Here is a 25,877-nt window from a genome sequence, read left to right as displayed (position 1 = left end):
CTTTGAACTATTCCCGGCACTGGTCTCCAGTACTTGGGGGTGAACAAGTTAGCACTCAGTGCCAGTGCCATCTCCATCCACATGGCACGAATGATCTTTTTGGCAGGTTTCATGCCGCAGACACCCAGCACTCTGTCTCTCCTGTGTTCTATTTCATCCAACAGGGTTTGCAGGTCAGACTGAGTGAAATTGTGGCATCTTCATTGTCTCTGTATCATGCCCTGCTGCTTTCTTTGCATGCCACTGCCAGGTTCTCCTGTCTTGGAAGTTTTTGTAAAGCGGCATTAAAACAGTCATGTGAAATGCAGTCATGCTAGCTGACCGTCAACTCACTGCACCAAGCTCAATTCCTTACTTGCCTGCTACTCCCCCAGACTGCTGCTGCAATCTTCAGCAAAAAACAAATTTTTAAAGATCGCTCTAATTTCCATGCAGTTCACCATATTGCTCCCATTTTACACTGGTTTTACACCAATCACTACTCCATTGCATATGCGAATGAGCTGATTCTAGTCTAAATACCCCTCTCTCCACCACCAGCGGGCACAACTCATTTTCCATTAGTGTAAAAGAAGGAAAGAAAGACTTATATTTATATAGCTACTTTCCTGACCACGGCATCCCAAAGTGCTTTCCATCCAAGTAAGTACTTTTTGTTGAAATGTAGTCGCTGTTGTAATGTAGGAAACATAGTGCAACTCGCGATATGGAATTTTGGGCCTATACTTTTGGGAAAAAATGTAAAACACTTTTAGCAAAACAGTAAAATTTAACATCATTTAAGTAAATCTTAATAACAAAAAATTAGAAAAGACTGGATTATTTCTGTCTTCAACAATAAAATTAAACTATTTTTGATGTATTGAATGCAATTTCTATAGATTTACACTTAAATACATTGTAATAAACATAGCTTTAAAAAGTTCATCTGGAATATTGCACTAGATTAAATATTTTGCAAAGCCACTTGAAGAAGTGGTGCATGTAAAAGTTTATTTTAAAAACATATTTAATATTACATGTGTAAGGGATAGCAATAACATCAAAATGGTACTTACTGATCTTCTGAAAAAGTATAACATAGCAAATAATTACCACCTGCCATACCACATATAATTATGTGGCACTTTTTTCTACATTTTGTTACAGTATTGCGATGAGAGCAATTGAATTAATTGTAGCTGGATGTGTCACTGTTTTGGCATTGTTATCATCTCTGATTAATGATTCTCATAAAAAGTTTGAAGGTTAATATAAGTTGATGCAAGCATGTAGCTACTACATTACCACTTATCATGGTGTGGAACAAACCTTGGTGATCAGTATCTGCAAAATATATAAACTCAACAGTGGCCTTGAAAATCTTCGAGCCACAATCCTAGCTGTTATACTGAAATCATGCCTGCTGGTGCCCTCCAGCACTGAGTTGGCAAGGTCAGTAGGAGGGCATCATTTGCATGGGGCCAGTGAGCACCCACACCACTATGGGTGTATCTCAGACACCCACCTACCCCATGTTGCCTGTCATGATTCAGGATTCTTTGGCCATTTTTCCACGAATAAGACCCACAAATGAGCAGTATCAAAATGCATTTTGAGTAGAAGCTTGCCTAAAAGTACAGTCCCACGCTGAGTTATCAATCTAGTGCCGGCCGATAGTGTTTTAAATGTGACATGGGCCATTGTTTTTAAGAGTTCCCAAACAATGGCCCATTTATTAGCAATGTCTGGTCATTTAGGAGACATCTAACATCTTGGTGTTGACAAATTTCTTGAATCTCTGCTAGTCTTTGTAGAGAGGCCTTTTGAAAATCAACACAGACACCAGCAAGTCAAAAAAGCAACAGAAAGACTGTGGAAGGAATAAAACAACAGAAAGGCTGTGAAAGGAGACAGGGCAGCAGAAGGTCTGTGGGGGAGAAGCACCCCTGCCCTGGTTGTTGGAACAGATAGCAGTGAGAGAGGCTATCCTTTTTGCGTCAAGATAAAGTTCCCAAAAGTGGGCTGGTGGAATGTGGTTTTTTTTGTAACAGCACGTGAACGGAAATTGTACTGATTGTACTAATGAATTTCCCAATACTCCGTGTTCTGTATGTTTTGCCTACCATAGAATAAAGCAGCTTATGAACCAAACTGAACCTAACAATGCCTTGACTAGTGTTAAATTGGTTCGCCTTTGAAGAGATTAAAGGAGTACCCATGCTTAAGGGCCAAGTCACAGGGGATTTCATTGTTCAACTCCCGGCTCTCACTACCGTACTAGCAGATCAGGGCAGTGGGAGTCAACTTCTGTTTTTTTAAGAAAAAGGTGAGGGGGCAACCAGACCACTTAAGGGAGCGATTGACACTACTTAAACCAACTCGGTTATGCTGGGATCGTGCCTGAAGCACCGAGTTGATGAGGGCAGTAGGACCTGTGGGCACCGGCAAACGTTACAGCACATCTCAAGTGCCTGCCATCCCCATGCAGCCAGAAACTCTGGCACCTAAGCACCTTTGGTGGGGGGATGCCCAGAACGGGGAGTCAGTCCCCATTTCTAGCCCTGCCCCCGCCGACATGGCTGGCTTTGTAAGGAATGGGCGGAGGCACTGCCCCTCATAATGCTACCGGAATTTCCCAACTAAGGTCGGGGACCGGGTGTATTTTCCGAATGTTTCCACAAGACTCCCACAGAAATCATGCAGAATTACCAAGGAAATTTGGCTGCACTGTATTTATACATGAGTGAAAACCAAACCTTCTTTTCTGAAGTGATACAAGTTGGGCCATTCCTAGTTAATTTGAATATACCTCAAATGATCCCCCTTTTGACCACTTTGGTTTATCTGTCACTTAAAAACATTGATTTATATGTGCAAGGTCAGAATATGTCCTCGTGCAGTCATGATTAGCTTTATGAAGTCATGCTGGGTAGTTAATGAGCAGCTGCTGTCTGCTTCATACTATAGCTGAATAGGTAAGTGTCTTATAAGTTCAAATTGTATTTATTTTTATACCTTCCTGTCTGGGAGATGTTCCATGTGAGTACAATAGTGATCTCAGGGGAATGTTGTTTCTTAGCAGCCTATAATCTCTGTAGTATCGCAGATAATTCTACCATTCTACTACTATGAAGGAGGTTTTTTGAATCAATCCAAAAGTGTCAGTTCTTGGCTTTAATACTGAATTTCAGGGTTCGGAAAAACAACCCTGAAATGTGCAAAAATTTAATGTTTTGTTATTTTCATATTGTGATCATAATAAATACCATTTTATTGGACAGGTTTACTTACAATATATATTTTAACGATCCAATTTGCAGGGAATGATGATTAATTGTGCTGCCTGTTAAACAACAAGCAGGCTGTGGGAGTGGTAACTTTTAAAAATCTTTAATACTGAATTTGCATTCTCCCAAGTGAGAAGAATTGTAATCAAATGTACAAAGGTCTTAATGTAACTCGTTGAATCTGAAGACTAAGCATGAAGTACTTCATTGTGTTTTATTTCAAAATGAAGAACTTTGCCCCAAATATCTACAGGGGTACGACCCTTGTGGACATTTACAGGGTCTAGGGAGGGGCCTCCAGGAGCAAACTTTTAGCACAGTGGAGACACACCTGACGAAGACAGTGGAAACACAGGCTGAAATTGTCACCATCCCTCAAAGTGGAAGATAATCACCACAAGCAGCCTCCCGAGTCAGGGAGCCAGTTTAAAAATCCCCCCCCCCCCACCACCCATCTTTATCGCTTGGCCCCAACCCCAGCTTAGATTCCTCCTCCCGGATGCAGCCCACATGCCCTTCAGAAGGCCAGTATAGGGAATGTACCAGCCTATAAGCATAAACTGGGTCCCATTGAGGCTGAGGAAACAGGAACTCCCTGTATAGGGAATCCCTACCCTCTGTTGCCACCTCGTTCACATCAGAAGTTTTGTTTGCAGCAGGCAGAGGCTTCACCACCAAAACAAGGCCATTGGAAACTCCCACATAAGACCAGGACCCGGAATTATGATGGGAGTCTCCTGGAACAACCAATAAAATTTAGGATCATGATTTATTTGTCTGTTTTATTGTCACCAGTATTAGCGTTGCAACTCTAATGTGTTCAGTATCCCATGATTATAAGTTTTTATATACATACCACAAGCATAATATTCCAGTATACTGTTTGCACTTACTGATGATCGTATAAGCTAATTCATGCATTATCCAGGTATAGAATGAATTGGTATATTTAGATTGCTTATCTTTTTTTACATGTGTATTGGAAGGCAATTGTGAATGCATTTCAATTAAGTTATAACTGTTTGCTTGCTTACATTTTTAGAAAATTCTTTCTTGGGTTTTTTTCTGTAGTGGAAGAACGCTCCCTTGGCCCTCTATCTGAGTACCCTAAAGCGCAGGCAAGCAGTGATCAGCCAGAAGAACTGAACACTCAGCAAGCAGCTTTTAACTTCATACTTTATGGATTGCCAAATCTAATTGTCACTTAGACTATTAATGATGAAATAGTAAATTTCTGCATATATGTTACACAAAATCTTTAGCCTCTTGCAATATAAACTGTTAGAAATCCAGTATACAGATAATTGTAGTATTTGTTATTTTTTGATATTTTGACTGGATTTATTAAGTTTGATTCAACAGTTTTCTTTGAATTAAATTTCTTGAGTTATTTGAATGTTAAGTTTCCAATTATTTGCATATTTTGATTGCTACAAATGTCTGTAAAATGATTTGGAGCTAAATTTTCCAGTGGTTGGCATATTGTCCGGTGGTTTTACTCAGTGATGGTAATGCCAGTAAAAGCATTGTTTTAACAATGGCCATACTGACCTTCATGGTTTATCATCCAGATTATTGTAATTCAGGCAGGATAGCAGGATTACCACAACATGTCTGTTTTTTCCACCTTTTTTGCCAAAAAGGAATGCTTCTATTTACCCTTATCAGTGCATATTAATTATTTCTTAAACACATATATGACTACAGCTTAGCAAGGTGAGACACAAACTAGGAGTTTGCTGGCCAGCTGGGACTATTCTATTCCTTTACCACATCAAAACAACTGAATAGGACCAATATAATTGTAAGGATCATTAAAATTATTTTTTATTGCTAATTTGAAAACCCAGATTTTATTTTTAGTGTAAAAACAGGAGAAAATCACTGGGAAAAATTGGACCCCAATACAGAGAAAATCAGTTTTTAAAAAAAAAGTTATTATTTTGGACATCACTCAAACCCAGAAAACAAACAAGGGGTTAAGAAAAAAATACAGTCAAGCTAAATGACTATGAACAATTATTTACACTGTGCACAGCACCAATTTTATAGGGCTCACTACCAGACTCTCACTTAATGCCTAAACAGTTTTTATCAATTAGAAGTAAAATTGAAGAATCTCCGTTTTTATTGGTGTGGCTCCAAGTGTTACCTACCTGTGTGATGGTTGGATAATAAAAATTGTTGCCAATTATACACAGCTGTGTTCTTGCATTTAGTAAATAATGCCTTTGTGTGTGATATGAGTCAGTTTTTGGTTGACGACCTCAGTCTCCAGGGGACCATCAGTGTGGTAACTGTTGAAGTACTGCTGTCCTTGCTCCATATCCAGTTAGCAATGAAAGACTGGCAATTCCCGCAGTATAAAAACTGTTATCCTCACAGTAATACCTAACAATGGTCCAGGTCAGAGGAACATACAAAAAAGGACAGCTGATCAATCAAGCCTGTCCCATCCCAACATGTGTAATCTACACACATCATCAACCCCCATCTCACCAACTCCCACCTCTGGTCCCGCAATCTCCTGGGAGAGACAAAAACAAGGGGGAAAGTCTTATGCCAATTTAGGGGAAAAACTCTGGGGTTTACTCTCCAACTACCAAAGGCGATCAAGCAAGCTTGAAGAGATCACCATGATTGGTATTATCAGTCCCAACTAATCCACCTACCTTCTATAAATCAAGCTGGTTTCCACTCACAGGAACTCATCCAGCTCCCTTTTGAACAATTTCAGTGAATCCACACTCAATGCAAGTACTGGCAACCCTACTCCACAGGTCTCCTTCAAAAAACAAGTTGTTTCTCTTCCTGCTGAAAATTGGGTGCTGAGATTTGCATGCATCACATCTATGATGGCAGCACATCACACACAGAATTTAGTGCGCATGCTGATGTCACATGTATGACATGCCCGCATCTCTGGACTTGATTTTCATTGAGAGACCAATGGGTTATTTTGGGGCTTTTCCCTCAAAATCTAGAGGAGATTGTTTTTCTACTGATCTTCTAGCTGAAAAAAAATCCAGGAATTTATTGATGGAAATCAGTAAAAACTGATTTTCATGATCGACAAATAATTCAAATATGGGTTTACCACTGGAATTGGAAAATAACTGCAGTGGAGATCTTAATTATTTCCTGTTGACAAGTTTTTAACCAGTTGACAAGTTTTTAACCAATCGCCAAGTGAATAATCCTGGTCTAATGACTTACAGAAGCGGCATTAAACAACATTTTAAAGTAAATAAACAGTCAACATGAAAACTTTCATGACCCAATTCATATTTACTTTGAATGATAATTTATTTTGTTTTCGGTTTTATTCCACACGTGACCAGTGAGCTCCTGTCTTGTTTTATTCCAGAAAGAACATCTATTCAACATGCTTGTGTCACATATATCACTGCAGATGTCGCACAACTACCCCGACTCATATTTGCATAAAATCAAAATTGCCTCCCTCTAAATTTAAAGGAAATTAACAATTAAAAGTATCACTTTTGCTATGATAAAAACTTTTTGACATAGAGCATTATTGACACCAGTCCAGTGCTGAGGAAGTGCTACACTGTTGGAGATGCGGTCTATTGAATGAGACGTTAAGCCAAGGTCCTTCTGTGCTCTTAGGTGGATGTAAAAGATCCCATAGCACTTTTTAAAGAAGAGCAGGGGGGTTCTCCCGGCCAACATTTATCCCTCAATCAGCACCAGTAGGAAGCGTAAGGCAAACTTGTCGTGAGCATGAAGGGTGTTTGAGGATTTGTCATGGTGTTTACCTGTATTTAATTTCTGATCAATTCACATAACATATTATATTGTCACCACTACTGCCACGTCTTTGCGAATCTTGTCTGGTTTGTGCAATAATGCCCTTTCCTGAGGATCACAATGAAGACCCACAACTGATGCCACCTATTGTGTCACTGCAGAGTGGGTGTAGGTGTATTTGCAGGGCTCTTTTGTGCAGACGACTGAGAGACGTCGGCGATGTCCCCGGTGGCACCCTGGAAGGATGCGAAGGAGAAGTTGTTGAGGGCAGTGGTGACTTTGACAGCGACAGGTAAGAAGATAGTGCTCGGGCCAGCCGGGAGCAGCTCGGCATGAAGGAGGCTGCAGATGTCCACGACTACATGTCCACGGAAGCTGAGCCTCGGTCTGTAGACCCTGTGCCGAGGGTAGTGCCCTCTGCAATGCATCTCTCTCTGCTGTTGCCCTCCCTCCTGCTGTGCAGGTGGATGTGTCACAGCGCTGTGTTGTGGAGCTCCACGTGTTAGAGGTGGACGGCGTGGCCGGCGAGGCTGGTGATGCAGTTTGCCCTCCGAGGAGGTCATGACTGCAGCTACAGTGGTCCCCACACAGAAGATGTACATTTGAGGGGGTCCGCAAGGTAGGTACATGTGTCTGGACCCCGGGGTAAGTGTGCAGATTTATGCATTTGATTGTTAGGAGGAGGGTGGTGGAGGCCAAACTTTGTCCAAAGTGACAGAGTGGCCTCCTGCAATAAGTGAGGGTCTCCCCCCACCCCCCAACCCCCCCCCCCCACCCATCAAATGGACCTTTGCAGCTGCCACATGCTGGTGGCTGCAACACGTCCATTTGAACTGGGAGTGTTTCCCCTAGTACGGGAAACAGTCTCAGTTAATTGCAAAATCCGATCCCTCCTAAAATATCAGGGCAATCAGGTCTGTAAACAACCTGAAGTACCTGTTCAAGTACTTTAAGTGGCACCCCGCCAGCTTTAATTGCCGGCGGGAGTCCCACATGCGGGGGCTGCGCCCGCATGTGAGCGCGTCACTGGGGAACCTGGAAATGGGGTGGGTTGGAGCCGGGCTCCGGACCCACCCCGGGAATCCTGGATTTTTGCAGCCCCCCCCGCCATGATCGCGGGTGCGAAAATAGAGCTCATAGAGTCCCTGGAAAAAGTTCAGAGGAGGAATACGAGATTGATATCTAGTTTAAAGGCCCTTAGTTACCAAATAGCCTTAAAGAGGCAGAGCTTTTTACTCCAGAGGAGCATGGACCATGAGAAGATTTGATTGAAGTCTTTAAAACAATGAGAGGATTAAATTCGGGTCCATGTTGATTGGGCATTTGAGTTAGGTCATGAAGGACCAACGGACATGAGTATCCATTACATAAGCATAGAATTAGGTTAGATGTCGAGAGGTATTTCTTTTCACAGATAGTTGTTGACCAATGTAACAAGTTGGCTGATTCACTACAAACATTCAAAAGGGAGCTGGATGAGTTCCTGAGTGTGGCTGACATCACTGTGCATAAAAGGTAGGAACAGTATTGGGGGGATGTGTCTCTCAGTGACTGTGGACTGTGGTCTCCTGGAACTTGTTTGATCCCTTTCGGGCATCAGTGTGGCATTTCCCAGAGTTTTTTTCCTGATAAATTGGCCTATGGATTTTCCTGGCCTGAGGCCTGAGGTTTTTTTTTGCCTCTCCCAGGAGATTGCATGGCCGGCTGGTGGGATCAGATGGGGGTCATGTGCATAAGTTGCACCATGACAGTATGGGAAAGGCCTGATGGACCAACTGGTCTTTTCCTGTCCTTTGTTTTTGTATGTTTGTATGCTTGACAAGAGTGCTACAAAATCAAAATTCAGTCAAACAATACCATCGCATAAATTCAACATACTTTTAATGCAATTTATGCTGGTGTAAACAAATAATGCAAAAATAACTTATCAATATTCTACATCAGCACGAACAGATGCTTGGAACAGCACAATAACAAATACACAACAGTGACAAAGATGAAACTTTGAAAAATACATCAATACATCAAAAACAAGGACAATTGGAAAACTAATGAAGAAATATCCAACCAAGAGCAGCCAACAAGCTCAAGGATGTACTGACAAACACAATTTATGAACTTTAAATTATGCTGTGTGTATAGTTACATAGTACGTGGTACAATTCCGTTGTCTATTATTTTAATGTAAACAAACGTGTTTATTTTAAATGGGTTACATCTCTGTTGAAATATCTCATAAGTGCATTGCCTAAAAACATGTTAAATGTTTGTATGCTAGAATTGGCATAGTATAATTTAAAGTGTTATCTGATTAACCAATAGGAACACGTATATGAGAATCATTGATAAATAAGCCATGATAGCTTTGGCTCAGTGGTAGCATTTTTGTCACTGAGTCAGAAGGTCGTGGGTTCAAGCCCCACTCCAGACTTGAGCACATAGTGAAGGCTGGCACTTCAGTGCAGTACTGAAGGAGTGCTGCATTGTTGGAGGTGCCATTTTTCAGATGAGATGTTAAACTAAGGCCCTGTCTGCCCTCTCAGGTGGATGTCAAAGATCCCATGGCACTATTTTGAAGAAGAGCAGGGGAGTTCTCTCAACGTCCTTGCCAACATTTATCCCTCAATCACCACATAAAACACCTAGTCTGGTCGTTTATTTCATTGCTGTATGTGGATCCTGGCGGTGTACAAATTGGTTGCGACATCTCCTACATTACAACAGTGACTACATTTAAAAAGTACTTCATTGCCTGTAAAGCGCTTTGGGATGTTCTGAGGTCATGAAACTATATAAATGAAAGTTCTTTCTTTCTATAACAAATCATAATTCCTTTCACAATGGCAGCAAGTTGTCTCTTTCCAAGATGGCAGCAGCTGGAATGCCAACGTGTCCCAGGCCAACGACCATCTCTCTGATGGGACGGGTCCAGCAGCCTTCACTTCAGGCGGTCGTTGATTTTGCTCCATTGCACTTGCACCAGCAGGCCGGGCACTTCAGAACTCCTGCCGCCCAATCCCCCCACTTCCGTGTTTTGGGATTATGAAGTGGGATTTGTTTCTGTGAAATTAAGTTTGGTTTGGCAAGTTGTTCTGAATATCTTCCTCTTTAAGTACCGATACTGGTAAATAGTGTATGTAAATCTTTCAACATGAATATCACCAGATAAATCTCAAACAAATGATGGCCAACTCTAGACCATGCCATATACCATATTATATCGAAAGCTATTTAAAACACATCTTCTGAAATTACAATTTGTATTACTAGCGTATGAAAATTTAACACATTGGTCTCAAATTCCTTTCTCCATTCTTTGGGGAAATGCATTAGCCAATTAAAATAAATGGGTTGACAACTCCTCTAATATAAGGGAGAGGAACGTCAGGTCAACGCTCCGCACTTTACTATCCCACATTGTAATTTCAGGCATCTGGTATGTTCAGCAATGAAACAAAATCATTAGCTCAAGCTGCTTTGTGGGGTCACTTTTTATCACAGTGCTAAAAATATGAAAAGCAAAGAATAGGATTAGCTAGTACGTGTATATCACAAAGCTTTTCTTAAAATTTGTACTTTAGAATGACATTATAGTGTGGCATTTCACAAAGGCTAAGGGATACATTTGTTCAAGTACTGTGGGGTTAAAATTAATGAGCCTCTTCCTCCTCTTCTCTTCGAAGCACAAGTTGAATTTTAACAAAAGTTTGCTTGCAATGCAATTTCTATAGTAACTGATAACATTTGACCTGTTACTTTGTAAAATCAATCTACATTTGCAAGTAAGTGTTTTGTTCCAAGCACTGTTATCTAGTTACTAAGGTTCTCAACTGGTATCAATGTTGTTTCAACATAAATCATTGTAGTTTTATTGCATAGAAACAAATGTATTCATTTTCCGCACTGTCAGACTTGCAACTCGCATTGGAACTATTTCTCAGCAGACCTGACCTTACCACAGTAACACATTCAAGTTACTCAAAATGTAATTTAGTTCCTTGGCGTATATGAAATTTGTTTTATTAGTCACGCTGTAACTTGTAAATTGTAACTTTCTTTATAATTTTAGCAAAGAAATATAAGTTGACAATTCTTTTTTTTCCAAAGATAAGGCTGTAGCCATCAAATCAATCTTTCTGTGTTCAATCTGTAAAAATGCTAAAATCTGAGGAGAAAAGGAATGATCCAGGAGCAAGGCAAAGTGAGTAACATTTCAAAACAAATAATTCTATGGAATGTACCTATCATCTTTTCTGAAAGGTCAATCCAAGGCCCAATAGTATGTTATTAGAATACTCCAAGCGAAATGTTAATTATAATGTTAATATAAAATTTACAGTATGTGTTTAAGAGATAGTGGATGCAAACGCATATCACCCTTTATTAGTAGGTGAGGTGTACACTTCAATTTGGCATGGATAGAAAGTTGTTTAATGACAAGAAACTAAGTAAATGGACATTGCCTGGATTGGGGAAAGGTTGTTAGTGCTTTTGTTCTTGGTATATGTAGACAATTTGGACTTGGGCGTAAAGAGCATGATCTCAAAATTTGCTGATAACATGAAAGTAAGAAGTTTTGTGAACAGTGAGGAGGACTGTAAAAGACCTTAGGAAGATAGAGATAAGTTCACAGAATGGGCAGACAGGTAGCAGATGCACTTTAATACATTTTGGGAAGAAAAATAAAGAATGGGAGTTTACACGAATGGAAAGACACTGAAGGATGTGGATGAATGGAGACCTGGGGGTTTGAATACATATTTCCCTGAAAGTGCAAGTGCAGATAGCATTTTCAGTTTTGTAAATAGCAGCATAGATTGCAAGAGTAAGGAAATAATGATAAATTTGTACAAAACATTGTTTAGGCTACAGTTGGAGTATTGTATGCAGTTTTGGGCATTCCATTATGGACAGGACATTTATGCTATAAAGAGTGTACAGTGTATATTGATGCTAGGACTGGGAAACTATAGTTATGAGGGGAGACGAGACGAGATACCAGGACTATTTTCACGAGTAGAAAAGATTTAATTGATGTTTTTAAAATTATGAAGGATTTTGAAAGGGTGAATAAGGAAAGGCTATTTCCCCTGGTTGGGAGTCAGTGATGAGGGGTCATCAATTTAAAATTGTCACTGAATGAAGAGGAATGCCCCAAAGCAATAAGCTTCTAAATACTAGCGGATTACATGCCAAAGCCTAACAATGCCCAATCCTGGAAAATTGATTAGGGTCAGTTATACGTGACTTGGGTGTGGGTACAATGCCCATACCACATCTTTCCTGCCACCTCCATAACTGTATCGGAAAACCTGTATGCTGGACAACTGTTTCTGGTATAACCAGCAGTGAAAGGGTAGATTATTAGACATAAAGTATGCTACATCCCAATCACTAAACACCTAAGGCTACGTTTTGGTTCATAGCAGGCACAGACCTCCTTCAGCAAACCACATTTTGTAGTGAGGGAGGGTAAAGAGTGTTTGGTAAAGGCCCAAAATGTAAGTTAATGATTAAATCTTCATATGGCTGTGGAAAATTTGTCGACTGCTGACACTTTAGTTTCTCTATTTTCCCAATAATCATAAGACTCTGTTCCTGTTACAGTCATATCTGGCTACACCCTAATGTAATGCCACCTGTTATACACACAGTAGTCCAGTTACATTAAATAATCTATATATCTATATTCACCCTTGTTTTGATTGTGATTGTACCATAGATTCTGAATTATTTCATGCTGTAATCTCATATATTGCTGATTTTCAGAAACTCGATCACCTGTATGGTCACCAGCAGTGAAATATCACAGCAGCAATGAGGTTGACAGTGATAATGAAGGTAAGAAAAACTGAGATTGTACTGAGGATCAGATTGTAGGAACTCAAATCAATAATCAATGAAAGGCTGCCACTCATTACTTTGGGGTGGATTTTGAGTGCTCTTGCCTGGCATTAACAGGGTGGTAATGGCCTCAAAATGACCCCGCCCCGTTAACACAGGCGATGCGGCCGGCTCCATTTTAAAAGTCAGGTGTCCAATGCGCCCTCCTATTTCAGGCAATAGGCTCCTTTTAATATGGAATTCAGGACCCAATGATGTAAATAGGATCCTGATTGCCATTTTAGGCAAGAATTGGTTGGAGCCAGAGCAGTGCAGGTTGTGATCAGTTCCATGGGTGAAGGAAGAGAAGAAGCAATGAGGGAAAAGTTAAGTAAGCCGACTAATAGGGACAGTGTGGCTTATTTTTATTCTGGAGGAGGGCTCTGTAATTAGTTGAATCAAGGAGAGATTTGATTACAACTGTTACTCTGCATTTACACTTGCGGTCTGTAAAATAAAGCAGCTTAACGATTTGAATCTGGCCCCGTCTCAATATATGGGGGTGAAGTTCATCGGAGGTTCTCCCGCTTGTCTGCCATAACTTAAGAACATAACGACATAAGAAATAGGAGCAGGAGTAGGCCATACAGCCCCACGAGCCTGCTCGGCCATTCAATAAGATCATGGATGATCTGCGACCTCAACTCCACTTTCCAGCCCGATTTCCATAACCCTAGAGTCCAAAAATCTATCCATCTCAGCCTTGAATATACTCAATGACTCAGCATCCACAGCCCTCTGGGGTAGAGAATTCCAAAGATTCACAACCCTCTGAGTGAAAAAATGTCTCCTCATCTCAGTCTTAAATGGCTGACCCCTTATCCTGAGACTATGCCCCCTTGTTCTAGACTCTCCAGCCAGGGGAAACAACCTCTCAGCATCTACCCTGTCCAGCCCCTTCAGAATCTTATATGTTTCCATTAGATCACCCCTCATTCTTCTAAACTCCAGAGTATAGGCCCATTCTCATAGGACAATCCTCTCATTCCAGGAATCAATCTAGTGAACCTTTGTTGCACTGCCTCCAAGGCAAGCATATCCTTCCTTAGATAAGGAGTCCAAAACTGTACACAGTACTTCAGGTGAGGTCTCACCAAAGCCCTGTACAATTGTAGTCAGACTTCCTTACTCTTATACTCCAACCCCCTTGCAATAAAGGCCAACATACCATTTGCCTTCCTAATTGCTTGTTGTACCTGCATGCTAACTTTTTGTGTTTCTTGCACGAGAACCCCCAAATCTCTCTGAACACCAACATTTAATAGTTGCTCATCATTTAAAAAGTATTGTGTTTTTCTATTCTTCCTATCAATGTGAATAACCTCACATTTCTCCACATTATACTCCATCTGCCACCTTCTTGCCCACTCATTTAACCCTTTGCAGACTCTTTGTGTCCTCCTCACAGCTTACTTTCCCAGCTAGCTTTGTATCATCAGCAAACTTGGATACATTACACTCGATCCCTTCATCTAACTCATGAATACTTTTTTAATCGTTCATGGGATGTGGGCATCGCTGGCAAGGCCAGCATTTATTGTCCATCCCTAAATGCCCTTGAGAAGGTGGTGGTGAGCCACCTTCTTGAACCGCTGCAGTCCGTGTAGTGGAGGTTCTCCCATATATATTCAATCTATATCTACAATATAGATTGTAAATAGCTGAGGCCCAAGCACTGATCCTTGTGGCACCCCACTAGCTACAGCCTGCTCACCTGAAAATGACCCGTTTATCCCTACTCTCTGTTTTCTGTCCATTAACCAATCCCCTATCCATGCTAATACATTACCCCCAACCCCATGAGCCCTTATCTTGTGTTACAACCTTTTATGTGACACCTTATCAAATGCCTTTTGAAAACCCAAATATACTACATCCACTGGCTCCCCTTTATCTGCCCTGCTAGTTACATCCTCAAAAAACTCTAATAAATTTGTCAAACACCATTTCCCTTTTATAAAACCATGTTGACTCTGCCTAATCATGTTATGATTTCCTAAGTGCCCTGTTACCACTTCCTTAATAATGGATTCCAGCATTTCCCCAACGACTGATGTCAGGCTAACTGGTCTGCAATTCCCTGTTTTCTCTCTCCCTCCTTTCTTGAATAGGGGGTTTCATTTGCTACCTTCCAATCTGCTGGGACCATTCTAGAATCTAGGTAATTTTGGAAGCTCACAAACAATGCATCCACTATCTCTGCAGCCACCTCTTTTAGAATCCTAGGATGTAGGCCATCAGGTCCAGGGGATTTATTGGCTTTTAGCCCCATTAGTTTCTCCAGTACTTTTTCTCTACTGATATTAATTTCTTTAAGTTCCTCACTCTCATTAGCCCCTGGGTTCCCCACTATTTCTGATATGCTTTTTTGGGTCTTCTACTGTGAAGACAGATACTAAATATTTGTTTAACGTCTCTGCCATTTCCTTATTCCCCATTATAGTTTCTCCTCTCTCAGCCTCTAAGGGACCAACGTTTACTTTTGCTACTCTCTTCCTTTTTACATACTTGTAGAAGCTCATACAATCCATTTTTATATTTCTTGCTAGTTTACTTTCATAATCTATTTTCTCTCTTTTTATCAATTTTTTGGTCATCCTTTGCTAGTTTCTAAAACTCTCCCAATCCTCAGGCTTACTATTCTTCTTGGCAACATTATAGGCCTCTTCTTTTAATCTTAATACTATCCTTAACTTCTTTAGTTAGCCACGGATGAATCACTTTTCCCGTGGAGTTTTTATTTCTCAATGGAATGTATATTCATTGAGACTGTTGAAATATTTCTTTAAATGTTTGCCATTGCTTATCTTCCACCATACCCTTTAATCTTGGGCAGGAGAGCCACATAAACCCTAGAAAAATGGCGTAAACACCATTTGTGACGTTTTCTGGGGTTTCAACAGCTCTTCCACTGAAGTTATGGTGGATGAACAGGAGAACCCCTGTGGAAATTCAGCCCCAGTGTTTCAATCTACCATCAGAAAGATGGGAGAATCTTGTGAAAGACCATCCAGTTCACATTACAAGGCGTTCCTAATTTATACCCCTGGGTTACAGTATTGTATAATTAGAAACTGGGCAATACAAGCACATTCTTGAAAGTGAGATGCTCAGACCACTTAGGGGAGTGACTAGCACCATTGTACCCGAGCGAATAAAGACCCAATAGAGAATAAGACCGAAAAGAATAGAGATCTAAAGCTTGTAACAATCACTTTCTGCTATGTCCATTAATAACTATCAACAGTATGAACCACAACATAATCAAGATTTAATTGTTAAAATATACAATTGAGGATTTGCAGCAGTATATGTTGTCTTGTGATGACCTGTAAAATTTATCTTGAAATGCACTAGGAAATGAATTATTTATTGTACATCCTGGCATATTTTAAACGTTATGTAAATGTAACATTTAAGGAAAGCTTCCAATGTTGGGTAACAGAAACGTATACCACTCCTGAAAGATTTGGGCTATTGTATCGAGATAACACAATAACTAATATATGAATTCAAGAAAAGGGTGTGTACAGCATCCCATTAAATGATCACAGTGCAAGTGGTATGAAAAATGTCACTTTGTTGCAAAAGGATTTGTTTCCCACAGGATCCTACAAGGCAGACTGGTCAGAAAAGTAAAAACCCATGGGATCCAAGGGAAAGTGGCAAATTGGATCCAAAGGGTAATGGTCGATGGGTGTTTTTGTGACTCGAAGGCTGTTTCCAGTGGGGTTCCACAGGGCTCAATACTAGGTCCCTTGCTTTTTGTGATTATGTATCAATGATTTAGACTTAAATGTAGGGGGCATGATTAAGAAGTTTGCAGATGTGGTTGATAGTGAGGAGGAAAGCTGTAGACTGCAGAAAGATAACAATGGACTGGTCAGGTGGGCAGAAAAGTGGCAAATGGAATTCAATCCAGAGAAGTGTGAGGTAATGCATTTGGGGAGGGCAAACAAGGCAAGGGAGTACACAATAAATGGGAGGATACTGAGAGGTGTAGAGGAAGAGAGGGACCTTGGAGTGCATGTCCACAGATACCTGAAGGTAGCAGAACAGGTAGATAAGGAGGTTAAAAAGATATACGGGATACTTTCCTTTATTAGTCAAGGCATAGAATATAAGAGCAGGGAGGTTGTCCAGTTAGGCCACAGCTTGAGTACTGCTTACAGTTCTGGTCACCACATGACAGGAAAGATGTGATTGGACTAGTGAGGGTACAGAGGAGATTTACGAGGACGTTGACTGGAGAATTTTAGCTGTGAGGAAAGATTGGATAGGCTGGGTTTGTTGTCTTTGGAATAGAGGAGGCTGAGGGGTGATTTAATTGAGGTGTACAAAATTATGAGGGGCCTAGATAGAGTGGACAGGAAATACCTATTTCCCTTAGCAGAGAGGTCAATAACCAGGAGGCATAGATTTAAAGTAATTGGTAGAAGGATTAGAGGGGAGCTGAGGAAAAAATATTTCACCCAGAGGGTGGTGGGGGTCTGGAACTCACTGCCTGAAGGGATGGTAGAGGCAGAAAGCCTCATCACATTTAAAAAGCACTTGGATATGCACTTGAAGTGCCATAAGCTACAAGGCTACGGACCAAGAGTTGGACAGTGGGGTCAGGCTGGGTAGCTCTTTTTCAACCGGCATCGTTTCAACAGACACGATGGGCCGAATGGCCTCCTCCTGTGCTGTAAATTTTCTATGTTTCTATGTTTCACCAAGACTGCAAGTTCTAGGGAAAAGAAAGTGCTAAAATGCATCCCCTCTCCCTCTCTGCTGCCACTTCATCTCATACACAACATTCTTCTATTTATTCTTTCACATGGAGGATAGTCATTTCAGAACATTAAGGGCCAACGGAAAAAAGTACACATTTGTAGTGTAACAACTTTCTACTGTATATAACGTTTTGGGACCTTGGGCAAACTGCAATCTGCCCTCAGTCCCAAGAAATGATTATATTTCTTTTTATTGCCTTTCATTGTTTCTCATTTATCCAGCTATCATCTTGCAATGAACCTGAATTTTCTTGCAGTTTTCCAATTCCATTTTTAGTTATGTGACGTTATTTATATTCTGTCTGTCGCTGCAGTATCTCACAGCAGAGGGTCTGTCAAGTAAAAATATTGTGCGTTCTCAGGAGAAAATGAACTGGCCGCTCTGAAGCATAAGCAACGCATCCTGAAAGGAGATCAACGGGCTTATGAGAAAGAAACACAGGAAGAAATTAGAAGGCAGAGGTGAATATGTCAGATCAAAATCATGAATACACAAAATATAGAAGGTACTTTACCATCTCAGAAAGGAACTTTAAGCCGCATTCTTACCTCACAAAATAAAGATTTTGGCCCCGATATTTGCGGGGAGGGGTGGAGGGAGCGGGACATGCGTCAGCGTCCGGGAAGCCCGGAAATACCGGGAAGGTAGAGTTCCTGCTGAATGGTGGGACCTCATTGGAATTTTTTTTACTTCGTATCCCGCCCTGCAGCCAGCCAGATAGGGAGGCTGGCCGCTGCCGGGTGGGAAAGCCTGCCTTAGAAAACAGCAACTGGGGACCGCTGGGGACCGTCACTGACTATCGAGAAGATTGGGGGTCAGTGGGTGGAGGCTCGGAGCGCAACAGCGAAGTGGGCGTGAGGGAGGGAGAGATCGCGGTGGTGGGGGGAAGATATCGTGGTGGGGGGGAGAGATTGCGGGGGAAGACATCGCAGAAGGAAGAGATCACAGGGCAGAGACGATGGGGGTAGACATGGCTGGGAGGAGACGTCTCTGGAGGAAGACATCACTGGAGGGAGACATCGCTGGAGGGAGACGTGACTGGAGGGTGACGTTGCGGTGGGGGAGACATCGCTGGAGGGAGACGTGACTGGAGGGTGACGTTGCGGTGGGGGAGACATCGCTGGAGGGAGACGTGACTGGAGGGTGACGTTGCGGTGGGGGAGACATTGCAGGAGGTCGGCCCATTGCAGGGAAGGTCGGCAGATTGCGGGGGAGTCGGAAGAACACGCAGGTTTGCTTGGGGGGCCGTGGGAAAGCACTCCTGCTCCTCCTGGCCCATATGCAATGCTGAAAAAGCATTTACCTGCTGGATCCAGCAGCTCGCACCTCCCTTCAGCTGCCGGGTTTCCCGAGCCCTGGGAAACCTGGCCGGCCAGCGTTAAATTTAAATTGCTGCCAAAATCTGAGGAACGCAGCCTCATTTAAATATTATAATGACTGACCCGCCTCTCCAGTGCCATGGTTAAACTGCAAGTAGGCCCGTTCGTGTCAGGGTGGGGTCAGGTTTCCCTTTTTTAGCGCATCATGGGGGGAGCTAAAATTCCACCCTACATTTTTCCAAATTTTTAGTTTTATTGTCAGGCTTGTACATTTTTTCTTCTTTAACGCTAACTTCCTTGCATTTATGGTAAAAGTATACCTCAATGCAATGCTGACCATTTTACCTGAGCAATAGACTAGTACCATGTATATATCTATAATAGACATTAATCTTGCGTCTAGTACACCCACCCTGTCTATCACACTATTGTGTCTAATGTTCATTTTGGCACAAGCTATTGGACAGAAAAAACACGGGGGTCAATTTTAACTGTTACAGCCGGCCGGGTATAAGGCGGCAGCAGGTTGACTGCCTGCTCAGCACTCCACCTGATTTTCTTTTTAAGTCAATGGAAAGGAAAATGAGCCTGAAGGTAAATCGAGTGGTCAACCTGCTGCTGCCCATTTCCTACCCCGTGGGGACAGCTAAAATCCAGCGCACTATTCCCTCTAAGGTGCCACGGGCGATGCAGATCAACTAATATATTATACAAAATAATGCTGGTAAGACAAACAATTACAGACAGTCATAGAGTTCCTTTGCTGGTTTTGGCCTGATATGTGTAGTCTTTATATTTCACCATTTATGCTATGGGGACATTTCATTTTAAGCAAAAAACAGCATGTTTGATACTTTTTAAACATGCACTATCAACTTTTAATTCAACTTGGGTTAAACTGTACATGCTGAGAAGACCTGTACTTATCTGAATCTCATTTAGAATCATCAATGTGTGCCTTTATTTTTCTTTACATAAGCCACCTAGTGTAATATCACTCTCCTACTCGCTTCCCAAGCCCATTGACATTCCTTTTTTTGCTTTTTAAACTGACTTTTGGGCCCTGATATTACCAGGGAGGCGTGATGGCAGTGGGGGGACGACTGGGTGTGTGGGTAACCCTCCCAGTGAAATCCGTCCGTTCCCCACGCAATAACGGGTAAATTGAAGCTACTTACCACGTCTTCCGGGTTTCTCATCTTCAACCTGTGCAGCGGGCGGACTGCGCACCCACATCAAAACCTGTCAGCTGGAGGAGCCCTATTTAAAGGGTCAGTCCTCCAATGCTGCTCCTGCAGCAACCAACCAAAATTACAGCATGGAGCAGACCAGGGGAAAGGCTGCTCCCAGATTTACTGATGCCTCACTCCAGGTCCTACTGGATGGGGTGAGGAGGAGGAGGGAGATTTTCCACCCAGTGGACGGGAGGAAGTGGCCTGCCTCTGCCACCAAGAAGGACTGGCTCGAGGTGGCAGAGGAGGTCACCAGCAGCAGCAACGTCTCCCGCACCCAGATACAGTGCAGGAAGCGCTTCAATGACCTAACTAAGTCAACCAAAGTGAGTACACTTTCTCCTATATTCTCCTACACATTCTCCTACACTCCGTCTTCCACATTACTGCCCCCATCACACGACTCCTTCTGCACTGCCAACACTACTCTATCACACCCACTCAAACCTCATCCCCAACTTACCTGCACTTACTCACCTCCCCAGTACTCATCCCACCACTACCACGTAACCCAATCCTCATACAATGTCATGGCTCTGTCTCATACTCACCCTCTAATGCATCTCTTTCACGGTCAGCCTCACCCAAACCAATGCATTCAGCGGTTGGCCACATCACCATCCCTCACTCACACCTTTCTACTTTCTCCCCTTATAGGAGAAGAGAGCCCAGAATGCATGGGAGAGGGCGAAGACCGGAGGGGTGCTGCAACATCAGGTCGTCCTCACGGACGCGGAGCAGAAGGCTCTTTAACTGAGCTGTACCCTCGAGTGCCTGTCCGCCGGGGAACGCCGAGTCTGCCACCCGACAAATGGCTGGTGATAGAACTTTAACATTCAGCACTCACAATAGCAAATGATGTTAACATGTCTTGCCATCTTCAGCACCTCAACATCTGTCATCATGCTTAATATTGTCTTCTGTTCTCTTAAAGGGCCTTCAGCGACCGCCATGACGGTGGAGAGCGAATCCTCAGAGGACATGCCGGCCTCTGAGGGGGCACCGTCACATCTGAGCGAGCCATCCACATGCGCAGATACACACACCTTGGTGGGTCCCGATCCTCAGTTAGTTGGGGTCGCACATGGTGAGTCATCACACACATGTGAGCACGAGCAGACACTGGTGGCAGGGGCAGGTGTGGAGAGTCCGCGTCGGTGGGAGCACTCTTCTCCAGGGTCTGCTCAGCTGGACACAGATGCTGAACCCTGGGGGCCATCCTTCAAAAGGAGAATGATCGAGGGGCAGTAGCACATTTGCGAGGTGCTGGAACAGGTGCCACGCGCACTCTCTACAATCGCGCAGAGGATGGAGGAATCCAACTCCTGCATGAGTGGAATAGTGGCACAGGTACAGGAGGGAATCTCTGAGATAGTGTCGCGGGTAAGTGCGGAAATGTCTGCGATGGAGGGAAGGCGAGCCTCCATGGAGCTTCAAGCACGGCTCACCAGTGAATCCATTGAGGCCCTGACAACGGCCCTTCGGACTCAGGGTGAGCAACTTTCTGCCGCCTTAAACAGGCAGGCAGGTACACTAGCTCTGGCCTTACAAGGCTTCACACATGTCCTTCAAACTGTCGTCCAGCAGGTTGGTAGGAGTGATGTGGGTCTGGCCCAGGAGAGGGATGATGGCGAAAGGGGACATGGAAGTGGAGACGCCACTCAAAGCTTTCCCACGTCTCACCCGTTGCCCCCCTCTCAACCAGTACCCACAATGCTGCCTCCTCTCCAGGTGGTCGAATCTGCCCCTGCACAAGTGCAGGTGGAGCAGTCTTTGGAGGGGCCCTCACCGAAACCCAGAGGGCGTAGGCCGAAAGCATCTAATTGGTCAGGGCGTGAACAAGAGCAACCTGCCACTACCTCTGCTGCAGCCACAGGGGAAGAACCACGTCAGAGTACTCGTAAGCGTAAGGCAAAGGTTTTGTGAGCACAAAGGGGATGCAGTAGGGTGTTTGACGGTTTGTCATGTTTTTTTCTTTATATTTGATTTTTGTTAATGGCTGATTAAATATTATTATTGTCATCACTACTGCCACATCTTGGCCATTCTTGACTGGCTTGTGTAATAAGTCTCTTTCATGAGATTCACCATGAACACCCACACTTGATGCCACCCATTGGGTCACCCTACAGTGGGTGTATGTGTAATTGCACGACTATTTTGTGCAGGTGCCTGTGGCGCAGCACTGTGTTGTGGAGCTCCACATGGCAGAGGTGGACGACATGCCTGGCGAGGCTGGTGATGTTGCTCGTCCTCAGATGAAGTGATGAATGCAGCTAAGGCGCCCCCCATCCTGACGGTGTGAGTTTGGGGGGCTCCGCAAAGTAGGTAAATGTGTTTGTACAGCAGAGTTTAGGGTACAAATTAATAATTTTGAGTGGAAAGACAAAGGTGTTACAGCCAAAACTTTGAAGTGACAGAATGCCCTGCTGCAATAAATGAGGTATTCCCCCCAACTGTTAAATAATCCTTTGCATCTCCCACTGGCTGTTGGCTGAAACACGTCTGCTCCAACAGGGAATGTTTCCCACAGCACGGGAAACACGCTGAGGATCCTTCAAAATTGCACCCCTGCCAAAATCTCCAGTGAATGCGGTCTGTCAAGTATCTCAACTACCTAAATAACAATGTAAGTTATCATCCCGCCGGCTTTAATTGCCGGCGGGAGTCCCGTATGCGGGAGCTGTGCGCGCACCCGAACACGTCATTGGGGAACCCTTAAGTCAGCGGGTTGGAGCCGGGCTCCGAACCCGCTTCGGGATTCCGCCATTTTAGGAGCCTCCCCACCCCCAACGCACCTGTTCAGCCATCCGAAAATCAGCCCCTTGAACTCTGCTTCAAAAACGGCTTGTAGTGGAGAATTTCACGTTCTAACCCCCCTCTGTGAAAAGAACATTTTTTCTAATCTCCCCTATCATCCTTCTTGTGATTCTCTTAAATTTGTGCTCTCACTTTACTCTTTCAAAGACCAAGCTGTCACTATTTGCCCTATTATAACCCATCATAATTTCGAACACCTCAGTCAGCTTACCCCTCAACCTTCTCAGCTCCAATGAAAAAAACCCTAACTTCTCAAGTTTCTCTTTATAACTGTAATTTCTCATTCATAGTAAGAGCCTAGTGGATCTGCACTACATCTTTTCATTGCTTTTAAAGCCTTCATATAATATGGTGCCTAAAAGTGTACCCAATACTCCAACTGTGACCCAAGTAACATTTTGTACAATATTACCTCCTTGCTTTTTTATTCTACCCTTTTGATACAAAATAAAAGATTCGATTTACCCTTTTTTATGGCCTTAGCTACTTGCACTGCATCTTTAATGACCAGTGTAACTGCTCTTCTATTCCATTTAAAATCTTACCAAAGTAGGTGTATTTTCTTCCCTATCCTTACTTCTAAAATATATCATTTCACATTCCTCTACATTGAACTATATCTACAACAACAGCAATAGCTACTTGCATTTATATCGCGCCTTTAACATAGAAAGATGTCCCAAAGGAGGTATTTGGAGCGGTGACCAAAAGGTTAGTCAAAGAGGTGGGTTTTAAGGAAGGTCTTAAAGAAGAGAGGGAGGTGAGGGGTAGAGGGGCTAGTTAAGGAATTCCAGAGCATGGGGCCTGGATGACTGATGGCCACCAATGGTGGGCGAGGGAGGGAAGAAAAGGACAGAATCAGAGAAACGCACAGTTCAATTGGGGAGTTGTAGAGCTGGAGGAGGTTACAGAGATAGGGAAAGGCAGGGCCATGAAGGAATTTAAACACAAGGATGGAAAATTTAAATTGGAGGCATTTGGGAAACCGGGAACCAACGTATGTCAGCAAGGACAGGAATGATGGGTGAGCGGGATAGGATACAGGCAACAAAATCTCCTACAATACAACAGTGACTACACTTCAAGAAGGTACTTCAGTGGCTGTAAAACACTTTGGAACATCCCAAAGTTGTGAAAGGCCTTACATAAATACAAGCCTCTTTTTTTTGAATGAGGTGAAGCTTACAGCGCATGGGGGATGGGATGCCTACTAGGACAGCGTTGTCAGAATAATGACCATTCAAGCACCATCTGTACCCAGAGGGCAGTCAGGCAGGGCTCCATCCAGAAGAAGAACGGGAAACTTTACAGATACAGACCTCGAAGCCCTCATAGAGGACATTGAACGCAGGAGTCACAGTCTCCGGGGTGTGAGTGCCACCAACCCTGCCAGAATGTAACTCATGTTATCTGTAAGGAGGTACCACTGGTGTCAACTCCCTCACCCTCAGGACTGCAGACAACTGATGCAAAAAGTTCAATGACCTCACATGGGCTGGCAAGATAACACACTGCGCACTCTCTAATCTTCTTCCTTGCCCACCCTGGACATCAGCGTACTTTTCACCTTCTTTAAACTATACCTGTGCAACTAACCTTTCGCAGTACACTCTGATTAAAGGTGCCTCTAACTCGTAATGCTGCACTATGACTACATGGATCCCTTAACACCTGGAAGTGAATGCCACAGCCTTATAATGCTCTGTGTAAAGAAATTCCTTCTGCTCTCTGTTCTAAATGTCTTTTATGTTTATTCTTTTATCTATAGCCCCTTATTCTTACCCCTTCAACTATAGAAACAGCCTGATTACATAAGAACATAAGAAATAGGAGCAGGAGTAGGCCAATCGGCCCCTCGAGCCTGCTCCGCCATTCAATAAGATCATGGCTGATCTGATCCTAACCTCAAATCTAAATTCATGTCCAATTTCCTGCCCGCTCCCCGTAACCCCTAATTCCCTTTACTTCTAGGAAACTGTCTATATTCTATAGTCTAGATTCTATCTATACAATTCCATCCTTTGGAAATTTTAAACACTTCTATCATATTACCCCATAATCTGTGTTGTTCTAATAAAAAAGACCCAGTTCTTCAAGTTGTAAGGAATTCCTTATTTCCTGTGATTCGTGGACACTGGACGAATAGTTAAGCAAAGAAAGTCACCCTCACTCACAGTAGTTTCGTTAATCAAAAATAATTATTTAACATTCATGAAGCAAAATCAAACCATTCATATGACTTTCCTCTATAAAATCCCATTATACACTTAATAATTTGCAATGTTATTATGTAATGGTTTAACAATTCATACACACATCAGGCAAATCACATAATATATACAACCTCTAAACCAAGGATTTTACTCATCAAGGCAGCTCAGAAGTGATCAACTTCTTGTGTCTCGAGGCCGTCTTCTTGCGTGATGTTCAACTGTGGTGTGCGTTCCTTGTGACTGCCGTGTGGTGAAGAGGCTGTTCTTCTCTCAAAGTCTTCTTCTATATTGTTTTTACCAATAGGATGTAGGATTGGGGCGTGTCATTCTTTTTGTTCAATCGTTCCCTGTGGCTATGCCTCAATCATTAACATACTCAATGATTGATAGTTTAGGCTTTGATCATGTGACTGGTGACCCTTCGATGTACAAAAGACCACGCGCTCGAACCATGGAATGTAAAAGGCCCCTTTACTATCTCTGTTTATGGCCTTTCATGTAGAGATAGCCCCTTTCATTTCTATGCACAGACATTCTTAATGGTCCTGAAGTCTTCAATTCTGATTGCTTCAGTGATTTCAAATCCATTCCTTA

At 42.8% G+C, this 25,877-nt stretch overlaps 2 protein-coding genes across 3 annotated transcripts in view; both read left to right on the top strand.

Moving 5' to 3' along the window:
* LOC137340238 (cilia- and flagella-associated protein 46) overlaps positions 1-5,465 on the top strand; it is a 303,329-nt gene extending 297,864 nt beyond the window's left edge. Inside the window, exon 60 of the mRNA XM_068002660.1 lies at positions 4,341-5,465. Coding sequence (XP_067858761.1) covers positions 4,341-4,477 — 137 coding nt within the window. The 3' untranslated portion in view covers positions 4,478-5,465. The remainder of the gene's footprint in view (positions 1-4,340) is intronic.
* A 5,479-nt stretch (positions 5,466-10,944) lies between these two features.
* LOC137340319 (coiled-coil domain-containing protein 63-like) overlaps positions 10,945-25,877 on the top strand; it is an 80,547-nt gene continuing 65,614 nt past the window's right edge. The window contains exons 1-4 of one of the 2 annotated variants that reach the window (XM_068002745.1): positions 10,945-11,025; positions 11,153-11,241; positions 12,810-12,881; positions 18,061-18,160. In XM_068002745.1, the coding sequence (XP_067858846.1) occupies positions 11,196-11,241; positions 12,810-12,881; positions 18,061-18,160 (218 nt within the window). In that variant the 5' untranslated portion in view covers positions 10,945-11,025; positions 11,153-11,195. Of the gene's footprint in view, positions 11,026-11,147; positions 11,242-12,809; positions 12,882-18,060; positions 18,161-25,877 lie in introns of both variants that reach the window. The other variant, XM_068002744.1, reaches the window with a different exon arrangement.

This window comes from Heptranchias perlo, chromosome 21 (genome assembly GCF_035084215.1).
Source record: "Heptranchias perlo isolate sHepPer1 chromosome 21, sHepPer1.hap1, whole genome shotgun sequence".
Lineage (NCBI taxonomy): Eukaryota > Metazoa > Chordata > Chondrichthyes > Hexanchiformes > Hexanchidae > Heptranchias > Heptranchias perlo.
Note: the sequence above shows the minus strand (reverse complement) of the source record. Positions and strands in the feature narration are given on the sequence as shown.